This window comes from Nerophis lumbriciformis, linkage group LG11, assembly GCF_033978685.3.
Source record: "Nerophis lumbriciformis linkage group LG11, RoL_Nlum_v2.1, whole genome shotgun sequence".
Taxonomy (NCBI): domain Eukaryota; kingdom Metazoa; phylum Chordata; class Actinopteri; order Syngnathiformes; family Syngnathidae; genus Nerophis; species Nerophis lumbriciformis.
In genome coordinates, this window is record NC_084558.2 from 5,300,530 (window position 1) to 5,316,409 (window position 15,880).

The window sequence follows — 15,880 nt, forward strand, 5'->3', positions numbered from 1 at the left end:
AGTGTTAGACAAGCCTCCTCTCTTCCTGTTTTTAAATCTCTCTTAAAAACATACTTTTATTCCATGGCTTTTAACACTGAGTGATATCCATCCTGCAATGGCGCCCCATAATACACCTGCTGTGATCCTGTTTTTATGTTTTTATTAATTCTATTTTAATTATTTATTTTTTTATCGTGTTCTGTTTGTGTTGTGTTGTGTTTGCTCGGTACTCGTTTTATCTTTTAACCTGTTCATTGTACAGCACTTTGGCTACCCCTGTGGTAAATTTTAAATGTGCTCTATAAATAAAGTTGATTTGATTTGATTTGAAACTACATTGTGTGAGACGATGTCGGCGATGAAATGGGGAAATGCCCTCCACTTCCACTCGAATCAGCCGACTATGAGGGGCGAAACGGCGTTGAATGGGTGCTACAAATTGTGAGTTCAAATAGACTTAGACAAACTTTTGAATATTGAATAAATATTGTATTTCTTTATTTTCTCATGTTTATGTTTTTTGCAATTTTAATTTTGACAGTACCACATGATTGCTGTTGCAGGTTTATTGATTTTTAAATGCGCCAGAAAATAACCCGTTTTGTACACTGTTGATGTGCTTCAATGTCCAGTAAATGTGTTTCTGTATAGTATTCCTCCAGCAATGGCCATGTGGTGACATAAATGATGGTATTTTGAGAGGTAATCATTGAAGTCGGACATCACTGAAGGCCTTGGTTGGAAACGCACGGCCCGCCACTGTTGAATGAAGTTGATTAAAAAGTTTGATTTCTGTGCATGAGCGAATTTTTGTTGCTTATTATTGTAGCAATATTATTCATTATTAATTATGCATGTTATTTAAATGAAACAAACCACAGCTCTATAGTGTGGTACAAACTGGCAGTGCACAGGTTCCATTTAGTGGTTCTCAGGAAGTTTTGTTTAAAAAAAAAAAAAAAACTTTCGCTGAGGTTCAACCCAATTTAAATGTCATTAGCTAAAATACGAATGTTGAACTCAAATTATGCATGATATAAAACACGAGACGCACACAAGTTATTTTAATCCTTTTATTTTCCTACTCGTACACTCACTGCTTACTTTTATAATTTCTCTTTTTACAATGACTGTAATTAGATTCCCCCACCTTCTGATAACAACTGGATCTATAGGGGGGTATTCCCACAAATAATATACAGCTTTAACCAACAGGGTTATATAATTTATACATTATATTTAAAAATATGAGTATTTCATCTTTCTATAATATTTCATCTTCCCATGTCACACAACGAATGGCAAGTCCTGCGCTTTTTCTTTGGACATTGGAAGTGATATGTCGGGGGAAAAAATAGGATTCCTATATACAATTTCATTATTGATTACTTCAACAAAAAGGTGACTGATGTGGTCAGTGCTTTTCTCCCCCCATTATTATCAAGTGTGTTTGGAGCACAGGCAGTGTTTTAGACTATTTTAACTTCATCTGAAGAAAAAGTGAGCGTGATGAATGATTGGGATAAATTAGCACATCTTTGGTCATTTTGAAACCAGGATTTGAAAGGAATCTGTTAAAGTGCAATCTGCTCTGCTAAAAAGGAATGTAGTCATTCAGACCATCCATCCATCCATTTTCTACCGCTTGACCGTCTACCCTATTAGCGCTCTTAAGCGTCGCTCGTGAATTGCGGACAGCTTGAATGAAGAACAATTAAGTGGGGCAGTAAAAGCAAGGAAATTAGAGAATATCATCACTCAGTAGACTGAACTGTACAATGAAAATCAGTGTTTCCATGCAGTACCTGACTCCAAACGGGAAGACGACTCTAGAAGCTTCTATAATAAGACCCTTGAGTGGTGACAGCGGTATACAGACCAAAGCTATTGAGCCTTTGAGATGATACGCACATCCGTGAATTAAATAATCGCCTTGAAACAAAGAAAACGTTGACCGCGTTGAATAAATACCTGTGAATAATCGAAAACAACGGTGCTGTACACGCTACATGCTAGAGAGCAATATACTGTAGGCAGCCTTGTTCTTTCCCTCACGTCAAGGTGAGAAAATGTTTTGTCGTTGTTCCCCTCAAGACTACAAAAATACCTAGAATCTAGAATGAGTGTAGAAAAAACTTTACAAGTCATTTACATCCAAGGCCATATTTCATGGAGTGGCAGGTGAAAGTTTTGTGCAGAAAGCGAAGCCGTCAAGTGTCCATTCTTTGAGGTCCTTTGTCCGTTTGTCCTCCCGGGTGCAGCATCGGTGTAGTGTTGTGCAACACGTGGGGGGGAAAGCAGATGGCGGTTGAAGGAATAAAGGGCCGTCCAAGTCGATTAACGCAAGGCTGTCCCGGGACGTGCAAAAGTTGTCCTTCTACGTACATGATTGCCTCATAGGTTGGTCGTCACCTGAGCGGGCGTGAAATCCCACAACTTACATCGCAATTTGATCCCTTTAACAAATAAAAACAAAATAGTGCAACTATAAGATTCTTCACATAACATATTTTCAGTCTTGACAGTTTCACCTGTGCAGCAAATACACACACACATTATTCTTTCACTCAGCAAGAGAACACTGGAGTGAGGACTCCAGGACTCTGTGTCATTGTAAAATAATAGTCATGAGATGATGCAATTTAGGATAGGAACTGTAAAAAAAAAAAAAAAAAAAAAAAAAAAGTCACATCACACAAAAAGAACCCTCAGGGCATTTTTCCTTTTCAAAAATGTCCCCAGACAAACTGAGCAGTGCTTCATACGGCTTCTTCAACACCATTCAGCCTGACACGTTGCAAGTATGCAGGATACATGTGATCACCACCCATTTTAAGGCCTTCGAGGTATAGAACTGCCTAATCCTTCGCTTTAAGTGGACGGGGGAGGGGGTGATTAACTTTCACACATTCATCCAGCTGTGCAGGCTTGGGTTCCTCTGGCCAATAACATGGAAGTCACCAGAACCTGAAGCGCACTAAAATAAATGGTATTCTTTTAGGGGGCGTTGTTGTTGTTGATGACGTCACGGCGGTGCCTATTTGACTTCGAGAATGGAAGGGTTGGACTCCATGATGGCCACGATTACTTTGTCAATGTAGTCCTGGAGCCTGTAGTTGATCTCTTCCTGTTTGTGAATAGTCTCCATCAACTGGGATACAGAAATATTGAGGTCAGTAGATGGAAATGAGTTAAAAAAGAAAGAAGATCACTGCAGTGAGCTTACCTCAGAGCGTGACACAGAGTTAATCTCAGCTGCCAAAGAGTCTGAAAATGAGGCCGACATGAGGCTCTTTGCTCCCTGGATGCTCAGGTTGATGATCTGGCCGTTCAGCTCGTCATTCTGCTCCTTTAGGCTGCGGTTGTCCTACAGACAAACATCAGTACATCTATTATAAAACATACCAATAAAATGCCAATTTAGTTAGAGAAAGCAAAATATTGCACCTGCTTGAGTCGTTTGATCTCTTGTTCCAGTTCTGCCTCACGAGTGCGCGTCTGGTACTCCTGCAATCCCGCGCCGGGTGTGCGGCCTCTTTTTGCTTCCGCCTCCAGCTTGTATAACTGCAAGTGCTCAAGCTGTTTGCGCAGATCCTCAATCAGCTGCAACAGATCAAAGAACATGTTTATCTGTTTACACCTGCATCAATCTAGCCAATATTATTGTAGCTGGGATGTGGGTGTGTTCATTCTAGTAACTTGGAAACCTTATTTTGTGGGCTCTGTACCGAGGATGTCGTTGTGGTTTGTGAAGCCCTTTGAGACACTTGTGATTTAGGGCTATATAAATAAACATTGATTGATTGATTGATTGATTATTTTGCTCAAAGAAAATACCAAATGACAACTATAATACAGTACAACCTTGATTTACAAATATGCCTCAGTGTGCAAACCATGTCTCGGTGTACAAACACTTCATTCGTTAATTGTGTGTGCCGCTGGAAGCCTTAGGGAGCTGCCATTTTGATGAAATCACTTCCCAGGGCGTAGCTATTTTGGAGAGGCGGAGCCCCCTACGTCACATCCTGTGTACGCAGTCCATTACTCAGTCGCCACTTCTCAGTGCTTCAGCATGTGTTTCTTTTCTCACCATTCACCAAGCTTTGTCTGGTTTGCTTGCTCAATATGGGTTTAAACAAGCCAACTAAACAGCCTGGAAAGTAGGAGGGAATCGAGCTATGGACCTGTGGATTCAAGACTTACAGAGAGAAAACCCGGGAGAAGAGAACTCTCCTTTGGAGCAGTAACACGCTGCCACTCCTCCCAGCCCCTTCCTCTCTATGCCCTTCACTCCCTTCTCCGTATCATCTCTCTTCCTTGAATGCGTTTGCCTCCTCTTGTCAGGTGCATGCCACAAATATTCTGGGACAGCAAGGTAAAGTTTTTAAATGTTTTCTTTATTGTAGCAACATGGTTGTTAACGTTTTTGATGTTATATATACAGTATATCATAACTATGAATGAACACATGTGGAGTTGTGTACTTAACAAAAAAAGGTGAAAAAATTGAAAACATGTTTTGTATTCTAGTTTCTTCAAAATAGCCACCCTTTGCTCTAATTACTGCTTTGCACACTCTTGGCCTTCTCTCGATGAGCTTCAAGAGGTAGTCACCTGAAATGGTTTTCACTTCACAGGTGTCATAGTTTTGATGCCTTCAGTGACAATCTACAATGTAAATAGTCATGAAAATAAAGAAAACGCATTGAAATGAGAGGGTGTTTCCAAACTTTTGCGTGTACTGTATAAAAAATAAATACAAAAATAATATATATATATATATATATTTAATATTACGATTAAAATATTTCATCGCCATAATCGCAGTTTGTTTATGGTTAACTCATAAAGAATCGTGATTAATCACAGATAGATATAATTTTTCATCATTCATTAGTGTACCCCAGACAGATAACTTTCAAGTTTTTATTACCATGACGGGACAATTAGTTTGCTTTAAATTCTTTTTAAACACTGTGCTTTTTTAAACAACAAACAAACAAAAAGAAAGACAAACACTTTTATTGAGAATTTAAGAAAAAAACCTGCAGTGCATTGGTATCTTGCCAGATGTTGTATTTTGTAGAAATACATAATTTGTATTCCTGCTGTAGAAGCACTTGCATTCAGAGGAGTAGCTACTCTTCCATGTTAAGATACCAGTTTCATGCATTAATAACACAAAATGTGTATTGTTACAATCATGGTTTGTTTGGTAATTTAATCTGTGATTTTTCTACCTAATAAATGCTTCTGATGTTCTGTACATTACATATTGTAAAAGTTAATCATATTTGTTTTGCTGGATGACAATGTCCTAACCTTCTCAATTTATCAAAAATGTGTGATTTTCAGCCAAATGAACATTCTGTAATTGAGGACTATCATTCAGAGCATGTTATTGAAAAAAATCTGCCACAAAAAGTCCTTCTCCACAGTATATTCCTCAACTGATGTACTATCATTTATGTAGGTAGAAATATCACAGATTACATCAAAACATATTTGATAATCAAAGCATGATCGTAATGAAATACAGTTTTTATTTTGTTACTGTAGCGGATGTGACATTTTAACTTTGAAGCCGGAACTGTGAATGGTTTTAGAAGGTGTCTTGACATGTTTTGACGACAAGACTAAAGAATTACACAACCATTACATGTGCAGGTGACGACGTTAAGCAACTTCTGGCCTCTGTAACTGAGGAGATGATCAAGTTAAAAACTTGGTTTAATACCAACAAATTGTCTCTCAATTTAAAGAAGACCAAAATCATGCTCTTTAGCAATCGCAAAAGTGAAATACCCATCAGGATTGTTATTGATGATACACCAATAGAATATGTTCAACAAAATTCATTCTTAGGAGTGGTAATAGATGAAAATATATCATGGAAGCCTCATATAAATTACCTGAGGACAAAAGTTGCTAAATGTGTTGGAATGATGAGGAGATCATGTCATTTATTGAACACCAATGCTCTGCTTTTATTGTATCATTCATTTATTATGTCATATCTAAACTATTGTGTTGAAGTCTGGGGAAATTGTTATAAATCCCATCTACAGCCTTTAGTCACTCTGCAGAAAAAGGCCATTAGGATTGTGTCCAATGTTCACTACAGACATCATTCAAATCCACTATTCATGGAGTTAAAGCAACTTAAACTGCACGATGTGATCAATTTTAAAACTGCTCAAATTATGTTTAGGGCATCCCAAAACTCTCTACCATCCAATATACAAAACCTATTCCAGGATAGAGATGCTCATCATAGTTACAGTCTAAGAGGAAACAACAAATTATATTTGCCTAAATTTAGAACAACTTTAAAATCAATGTGCATTTCAGTGCGTGGAGTCAGTCTGTGGAACAACTTAGGGGACGAGTTAAAAACCTGTTCTAACATGATTACATTTAAAAGACTGTTTAAAAAAGAAGTACTGAAGAAGTACGAGGAGGAAAGAGAGTGATGCCCTCAGCACAGAGCGATGGGAGAGAGGTGTATGGTCAGAGAGTGTTTGGGCCTGTGTGTGTGTGTATGTGTGTGTGTGTGTGTGTGTGTGTGTGTGTGTGTGTGTGTGTTTTGTCTCGTCTTGTCTTGTTTTATAGTAACAGTGGTACTATTGTATTGTTAGTGTACAGGAGCTTTTCTTGTTTTTGTTTGTATAGTATTGTTCTTGTATTATATTCTTTATGTTAAATGTGGAATGAGTGAGAGGGGTTGGGATATTATAAGCATTTGCTTCATCCAACCCCTTTTCAAGCCTTGCATAAATGTCCCTGCCAAAATGTTTAAAAAAAAAAAGTGTGTGTGTTGTACTGTGCAGGTTTGAAATAAATAATTCAATCAATCAATCAATTATAAAGATTTTCTGCCTGATTTTCAGAGGGGGGGGGGGGGTTACCCACATATGCGGTCCTCTCCAAGGTTTCTCATAGTCATTCACATCGACGTCCCACTGGGGTGAGTTTTCCTTGCCCGTATGTGGGCTTTGTACCGAGGATGTCGTTGTGGCTTGTGCAGCCCTTTGAGACACTTGTGATTTAGGGCTATATAAATAAAGATTGATTGATTGATTGATACTGTCTGCCTCCTGCCTCTGTCTTTCCTTTCTGTTGAGCTTTTACCCCATTTTATTAAAGCAGTTACAGTAACAGTCTACATGTTATGTTATTAATGCACTCAACTGTAAGGTAAACACGGAGGTGAACCTCCTCCTCTCTGCAAGCGGCAAAGCGCGCCTGCCTGCATTCGCTCTCGTGACTTTGTCTCACGGCAATTGAAGATAAAATGGTTGTATTAGCGGGAGAACGACTTGTCATGGCTTTGGACTTCAGATTTCCATATTGTTATCTTTTCTTTGTGCATTTCTGCTTGCTATTTTCCCACTTTCCCACTGGCTCAACAGTGACTGGACGCAGTGGACACCATTAGACTTCATCACACTACAGAATCCCTCGAGGGTCACAAATGAGGCAATCGCTTTATTTGCACGATAACAAAAATTGTATCGTTAAAGGAATTTATAGACAGATCATTTTCAAGTTTTTATTTACCATTAACTGAACAATTAGTTTGCTTTAATGAAATGTTTTTTTTAACACTATGCTTTTTAATACATCTCAACTGCGTTTTTGTGTCTTTTTACACATTGAAATCAGAAAGGACGTTAAATTTCGGAAGTCCGCGCATGGATTTATTTTTATTTTTTATTTTTACCGATTATCGCTTTCCGCCGGTGTTTTGTTTTGTTTAGTTTGCTGGGTCAAATGATTAATTATTAATTATTGGTCGACTTCAAAGTAATGCACTTTCGGGTACAATTTCTTAGATTTTGATTCGCCGAACGTTTTATCGATCACAAATACTGCATTTCCGGTATTAGGACTCCCAGGTGTTATTGTTTTCGTCATGGCGAGCAATAAACCCAAGAAGCGAAGTTTCAATGAAAAGTGGCTTCAGGAGCCACTTTTCAGCAAATGGCTCACTTAAAGGGGAACATTATCACAATTTCAGAATGGTTAAAACCATTAAAAATCAGTTCCCAGTGGCTTATTATATTTTTCGAAGTTTTTTTCAAAATTTTACCCATCACGCAATATCCCTAAAAAAAGCTTCAAAGTGCCTGATTTTAACCATCGTTATAAACACCCGTCTATTTTCCTGTGACGTCACATAGTGAAGCCAACACAAACAAACATGGCGGAAAGAACAGCAAGCTATAGCGACATTAGCTCGGATTCAGACTCGGATTTCAGCGGCTTAAGCGATTTAACAGATTACGAATGTATTGAAACGGATGGTTGTAGTGTGGAGGCAGGTAGCGAAAACGAAATTGAAGAAGAAACTGAAGCTATTGAGCCATATCGGTTTGAACCGTATGCAAGCGAAAACGACGAAAACGACACGACAGCCAGCGACACGGGAGAAAGCGAGGACGAATTCGGCGATCGCCTTCTAACCAACGATTGGTATGTGTTTGTTTGGCATTAAAGGAAACTAACAACTATGAACTAGGTTTACAGCATATGAAATACATTTGGCAACAACATGCACTTTGAGAGTGCAGACAGCCCAATTTTCATCAATTAATATATTCTGTAGACATACCCTCATCCGCGCTCTTTTTCCTCTTTTCCTGTCCAGTTTTGGAGTTGATGTCAGCAGGCTAGGGAAGCTAGGGTCGATAGGGGGTTTAGCTCGCTCGTCTGCGGGAACAAACTGCCGCCATTGCTTGCCGTGCTACCGAGGTCCTTTGTCCCTGAATTGCTCACACACTCCGGCAGATTCAATGGTGGTCTGGCGGCAGATTTCTTTGACTTTATCGTTGGAAATGCATCTGCTTTGAGTGTCGCAGGATATCCACACATTCTTGCCATCTCTGTCGTAGCATAGCTTTCGTCGGTAAAGTGTGCGGAACAAACGTCCAATTTCTTGCCACTTTCGCATCTTTGGGCCACTGGTGCAACTTGAATCCGTCCCTGTTCGTGTTGTTACACCCTCCGACAACACACCGACGAAGCATGATGTCTCCAAGGTACGGAAAACAGTCGAAAAAACGGAAAATAACAGAGCTGATTTGACTCGGTGTTTGAGAAAATGGCGGATTGCTTCCCGATGTGACGCCACGTTGTGACGTCATCGCTCCGAGAGCGAATATTAGAAAGGCGTTTAATTCGCCAAAATTCACCTGTTTAGAGTTCGGAAATCGGTTAAAAAAATACATGGTCTTTTTTCTGCAACATCAAGGTATATATTGACGCTTACATAGGTCTGGTGATAATGTTCCCCTTTAAGAAGATGGAAAGATGTTTTGCACGCCATGTAAACGGGCTAAGAAAAAGAACACCTTCACGACCGGGTGCACTGATTTTCAAGGATCCAGCCTCACCAGGCACCAAGAAACATCCTCCAATTTGGGTCCCTACAATTCCGCTCTTTGGTCGGAATGACGAGGCCGTCGATTTGTTACAACTCTTTATTTATGTTTCCACAAAGCCAACTGGACATCCACCATGCTATTAACACTCCTGAACATGCTAGCGCTCCCTCTCCTAACTTGCCCACTCACTTACACACGTCACTCACCCCACATTCCGCCATAATTATAGGGGAACACACAGCTTATGGCCATCACAAAGCCATAAACTAACATAAACTAAGGCAGAGTGATCGCATTGCATGTCATTAGATTGCATTAGTCATGTAATACTAATGTTTAATATAAAGAGAAAGCATGCCCACCTCCTGCGTGCTCTCCTTCTCTTTCTGGTTCTGATGGCGTTCATAGCTCAGCTTGTCAGCCATCTTCTGGCGGGACTCCATCTCGTCCTTCCACCTGGTGGTCATCACATCCGTCTCGTCTTCAAGCCTCTGTTTCTCCTAGGAAACACAATCGATTAAAGGGGACGTCCGGTTTTGATTGGGAGGGAGACAAAAGACCTCCATGACACTCACCTCTTCTAATCTCTCAATGTTGGCTCGTAGACAAGGAACACAGGACCTCAGCTCACTATTCTCTTCATCTAGTTGCTGCGTTCTGTAGCGTAAACAAGCACACTATTATCTATCACATTCTATTTACACACTAGAAAAAAATGCATGGCGTTCTCATTAATCAGCACCCAAGTTTCAGGTCAGTGCCACAAGGGGGCAGCATAGAGTTGTTATAAATATAGTATCAATTTACTATCCACTGAAAATGAATCAACAAACAGTCATTATTGTCTTGACAGCTGCCGACATTAGATGGTGGTGGTATGGCCATGATTTGGGGCTGCATGATTGCTGCGATTCAATGAAAATATAATGCTTGATGAAACGTGAGGGGTTAAGTCACTTTTTGTGAGGTACTGTATGAGGGAATCTAAAAGACTGCCAGTAGGCATTGAATGATGAAGGATATACCTGGCTTGCAAGTTCTCCACCTCCATTCCTCTCTCCCTCTCCATTTTGCTCAGAGCCTCCTTGTGACGCCGCGTCTCGTAATGCAGCTGCTCGTCCGCGAGAAGCTCCTGCTCCTTCAGCTGCTCCTCCAAGGCGTTAGCACGGTGTACCAGATGAAGATTCTCCTGCCGCAGGCGAGTGTGCTGCTCCCCCGAAGCTTCAGACTCCTTCTCCAGCTCAGCCACGCGACGCTCGAGCAGCAGCATCTACCAAGTGTTTAGTCAAGAGTTAGCGGAATGTTATCTCCCTCAACAACTGATGACCTCTCACCTTATCTGTGATATCATTGTCGGCCAGCTCCAGAATGTCGCGGGTCAAGTCGCTCACGGTGTCCAGTGTTATTGAGCTGTTCTGCAGAAGATGCCTGCATGTGGAGGAGCAACACGGAGCTCAACATCATCTTAAGTCGGATAACCTTCCGCTTCGTTATCCATCAAAAACTAAATGTATCTTGCTTATTTTGCTTACCTTGCCACCTTCTTACTGGACAGCCTCTTGCCAGCACTGGATGGGGAGAAGAACAACAGGAAAGTGGTCAGGAAGAGAAGACCGATAGAGGAAGGAGGCACTATCGTTTGCTTGTCCCCTTATCAGCATCATTCCTTTCTGCTAGTGGTGCAAAGGGAGCTTTACGAATTCTAACTATTAGTGACTAAATCATACACAGCAACACAGCAAACTATGACTTCTAAAAAGTGCTGATCCAGGCAAAATAATAGAGCATGAGTGTGACAAATGTACTGTTTTAAGCAGGATTATTTTGTATTACTGTGGTCCTTTCTTCATTTTTACCACTGCAAACAGATCAAATAGGATTTCTGGGTTACTTATGAGTTCCTATAATTTTGCTACCGGCCAGTAAACCTGTATTAGCAAGTTTTTTTGTTTTAACTTTTAACTCAAAATGTGAAGAGGGTGGTGTAACAGACAAACACATTGAAATTGGCATGACTTACTTGTATTGTCTGGTAAGAGTCACAGTAACTAAAGCAAAATTAACTATTTTCCTCAATGCACTCCAATACCGAGGATGAGGGTGATAATGAATAATCTGAAAGATGGATTTTAAAATCATTAGGGATCTTCCGATCAGGTATTTATGTTGCCGATTCCGATATCAATCATCCATGAGTGAGATCGCCCGATACCAATATCAATCACATATATTAACTGTGAATCTTTCAATTTATTCACTGCGAGTGCTTTTCACAGTTTAACAAAATATACACAATATTTTATTCAACTACTAATTCTATTATACTACGTACAATTTTTTGAGCAACGCAAAGTCAATCGTACACAATAATAAAACAAAATAATAAACAACTATTTTTCATTTAAATCTCTTTTTCCCTCAAAGTCCTCCTGTGCCCAGGGAATTATGCTCTGAATGTGTAAATAGTAACAAAAAAAATTATTTTGAAAAAATGAAAATAATGATCATATGGATCGATCTACCTCGTTACGTGTCATGTATTTCTGACTGCGACAATGCTAACACACTAATAGTATGATTTATTATCTCGGTATGTGTGTATTCACCCCTGGCTGAATAGCTGCGTGGTCACTGCAGTGATTTCACGCTTGATCACGCAAGCAGCGACTGGATCGCTGTTTTCAGAGTTCAACTGTGTTCACGTTGTTTTCATCATCGCTACTGATGACGTAGAACACATATGCTAGTTTATACAGAATATCAACATTTTCGGATTGGACAAGTACTTACGCGGCAACAAAGTTCTGAACATTTTTTGCAAGTTTACACTTGACAAAACTCCCTTGCAAAACATCTGCGGTGAGTAAAATGTTAATAGGGATCCCTATAATAATAATATGTGAGTCTGCCAAAAATATTTTAAACTGATCGAGTCGCACAATAATTTTTTGGACCCACCGATTGCCTGGTTGCTTGTGATGTGACTCACAAGTCGAGTTCGACCAGCCATGTTTGCTCACATTTTCTGTCACTTCCAACGCTAATTTCATGAATTTAATCAAATTAAAATACAGCGTAAACTGTAAAATCTCTTTTTTCTGTTCAGTATTTATCACTTTTTAATAATGGGTAAATATTAAGAAAGGTGTGACCTAGGGCTGGGCGACGTAACTGAAAACTGTATCACGATATATGTTTTTTATATTGATCGATAGATAATTATACATATTTTATGACTTATTAAGGCCTGCCAATAAATACAGTAATACAATTTCCAACTTACCATGGGTGCTATTTATCAGTGGAGAAGGTGTCTGGTAGCCAAGTGGTGAAATAATTGCAGTAAATTTGAAAGTAGTTGCAGTTTAGAGACACTAGATGGCAGTAGTGTATAAGTTATTGAACACTACACAGAGTAGTTTGGGAATCTATCCATTAAGCCGACACATTGGAAGTGTCCGGATGTTGCCGGACCGTCGCATTAAAACCAACAAAACTAAAGACTTGATTTTGTTATTGAGTTGATATATCAAGATATCACAGTTTCTCTTCCCACCCCATGCAGATAATCCACAGTGAGACAGAAAGACTGCGCAACCAAACTGGGTAGTTGATACTATTACCTGATTGGCTGTGAGCGTGTCACTCCTCAACGACACTTCCTGTTTCCTGGGTTCCCAGGGCCCAAGTGACTTCATGCAACAAACATTGCTTCATAATTTCTTGTTTCTTCCGACCAAAAGATATAAATATATATTGAATGTTTTATCGAGCGCATCTTATATTGATATTATGTGTCTGTCGCGATATATATTGATATTGGTTTATCGTTCCAGCCCTAGTATGACCTTTTTAACAAAAAAGTCACACCTAAAATATTTAGCCCTATTGACTTTGTATTAAACAAAGAAGTTGACCAGAAATTTGTGCATTTTCACTGGTTTTAAAGATCCGTAACTTTCTTAATAGTTATCGCAGGAAAATGATACTTATATCACTGTAATTGTCTTCACAAGATAATACTGGTATCATCTACACCAATTCATTCTAAAATTGTATACACATAATTATATTATCCTCTCTTATTCATCTATTTGAAAATTTCCTTTTTAATATCTGCTGTAACATGGTTCCATTTACACTTCTTAAACTTTACAAATTTTGTTTTATTTATTTCTTATGTTCCATCCATCCATCCATTTTCTACCGCTTATTCCCTTTGGGGTCGCGGGGGGCACTGGAGCCTATCTCAGCTACAATCGGGCGGAAGGCGGGGTACACCCTGGACAAGTCGCCACCTCATCGCAGGGCCAACACAGATAGACAGACAACATTCACACTCACATCCACACACTAGGGCCAATTTAGTGTTGCCAATCAACTTATCCCCAGGTGCATGTCTTTGGAGGTGGGAGGAAGCCGGAGTACCCGGAGGGAACCCACGCAGTCACGGGGAGGACATGCAAACTCCACACAGAAAGATCCCGAGCCCGGGGTTGAACCCAAGACTACTCAGGACCTTCGTATTGTGAGGCAGATGCACTAACCCCTCTGCCACCGTGAAGCCCCTTATTTCTTATGTTGTTTTACTTATTTATTCTGTTGCTTAAAGCTAGCTTAGCGGTTAGCTTAGCTGTTGGCATGCATTCTCCTGCTTTATCTCGGTGCGTAACATTTATCCACGTCCTCTATAGTGATAATGATACCCAAGATATTAAGTAATGCAATATATTTTCCATAATAGAGGTGATGATTACTATTAACTTAGGGGTGCGTCTCCACACACCGTATAGAGTTTAGTTTTCTAATTAGCTGCTAGCCTGTCAGCCGGGGGACTAAAAATAAATACAGAAAGTCAGTAATCGGCAATGGCGATCACATACTTTTTAAAGTAAATAGGCACATTCCTAAAAATAATCATTGTTTTTTAAAACTATGTGGTGTGTGTGTGCAAATACAACACAACATGCACACATACACGATAGGTACATGCGTTAATCTACTCAACACTGCACACAGGGAAGAGTTGTGTTACCTAGTCATCTCTAGGTAATTGAGGCGCGTGGAGAGGTCCTCAAGGCGACTTATTTGTTTGTGACATTGGCTACAGAAAAAGTCCAGCGCCTCCTCCCTGAGGAAGCTCTGAAAGCAGTCAGGGAGAGGAGCGGGTGCGCTGGAAGGATGAGGGGAAGAAGGAGAGGAGAAAGAAGTGGTAAGTGACAGACAAGCAAGGGGTGGACTAAGGTCGGGAAAAGTTCCCCAAGGTACGCTGGGGTAAAGAGTTAGGTCTCCATTAGAAGGACATAAGGATGACTGGGGGGAACATGTAGTACATGGAGAAAACATTTCCTATCCTTGCAGACCCAGAAAAGCCACTCTTGAACCTTTGCACTAAACAGATTAAACACACAGTGGAGTAATTCAGCAGGGAAGCCTGTGTGCTCTCCTCATGGCTACCAGCTGATTGTTCACTCAGGGAGTGAGTCAGCTCTTCCATTACGCAACTATCTGGCGCAGGTCTCTGTTTGCTAAGGCACAAAGGCACCTAAGGGCTGGTCAAAAGTGTTATATGCACCGACGTCTTCAGCCATTTATTTCTGCCTTACAAGTGGACGCCCGTGCATTTGTAAAAGGGAAACACATGTAAGCAAACAGTGTTTACAGGTCATCAACAGCCTTGTAACATGTAGATAAATATGGGTGTGTGTATGTGTGTGTAGGCGGCGCTGCTGAGCATGACGCATATTCACAGCGAGTGGGTAAAGTTTGTGGGATGCAGTATGATTTTTCTAAACAAAGCACATACTTTGTATGCTGTTTCATCTTTTAAATAATGTTTAACTTAAGCCTCAAAATGTCAAAGAAGACAAAAATCCCAACAGTAGCACAATATGTAAAAAAAATCAGTACACCCCTAGCTTTTCAGCAAGCATAATTTTGCAGTATATATTCTCAAGGGATAATACCATAGTAGTGTAATTTAGATTAGTCAGCGACTATTATGATAGCTGCATAGAAAACTTAACACATTCATTGTCTGAATAACTGGTGCGTACCAACATGGTAGCTTCAAAGTCTGAAGTCTGCGGTTTATTGAGAGGAGATAAGAATTCCAACATGTACAGAGCATGAGCCCCAATTTGGGAAACACAAATTGACCTTTCGGGCACAATTTGGACAAACACACACAATATTAGGACAATAATGGCTTTGTGTTACTTATTTTCAGTGGATAGTATTATCATACTGCTATACATGCAGTACAACGACGACTGATGAGTATATCCAAGTTGAATTTTTGTTGTATTGTCCTTCACAGGACATAAATAAGACAATAAATGAGAGTACGAAAGGTTTGCTGAAAGGTGAAAGGTGAAAGGTGTACTCACTTTTGTGAAATACTTAATATTCATGTAGTTTCCTTGTTGTTTGCAAACATTTCAATATATTATTGTTGGGTTGGGCTTTTCATTACATTTCCTTGACCAATAAATTAACAGTTCATTGTT

The 15,880-nt window shown here is 39.8% G+C and overlaps 1 protein-coding gene across 3 annotated transcripts in view; it reads right to left on the minus strand.

Moving 5' to 3' along the window:
* Positions 1-1,736: 1,736 nt before the first annotated feature.
* Positions 1,737-15,880, minus strand: part of rab11fip3 (RAB11 family interacting protein 3 (class II)) — a 61,634-nt gene continuing 47,490 nt past the window's right edge. For 2 of the 3 annotated variants that reach the window (XM_061967619.1, XM_072914064.1), the window contains 9 exons: positions 14,407-14,544; positions 10,904-10,939; positions 10,706-10,799; positions 10,397-10,641; positions 9,947-10,028; positions 9,734-9,871; positions 3,430-3,585; positions 3,209-3,349; positions 1,737-3,133 (listed from right to left, as the gene is read on the minus strand). In XM_061967619.1, the coding sequence (XP_061823603.1) occupies positions 3,020-3,133; positions 3,209-3,349; positions 3,430-3,585; positions 9,734-9,871; positions 9,947-10,028; positions 10,397-10,641; positions 10,706-10,799; positions 10,904-10,939; positions 14,407-14,544 (1,144 nt within the window). In that variant the 3' untranslated portion in view covers positions 1,737-3,019. The remainder of the gene's footprint in view (positions 3,134-3,208; positions 3,350-3,429; positions 3,586-9,733; positions 9,872-9,946; positions 10,029-10,396; positions 10,642-10,705; positions 10,800-10,903; positions 10,940-14,406; positions 14,545-15,880) is intronic. The other variant, XM_061967621.2, reaches the window with a different exon arrangement.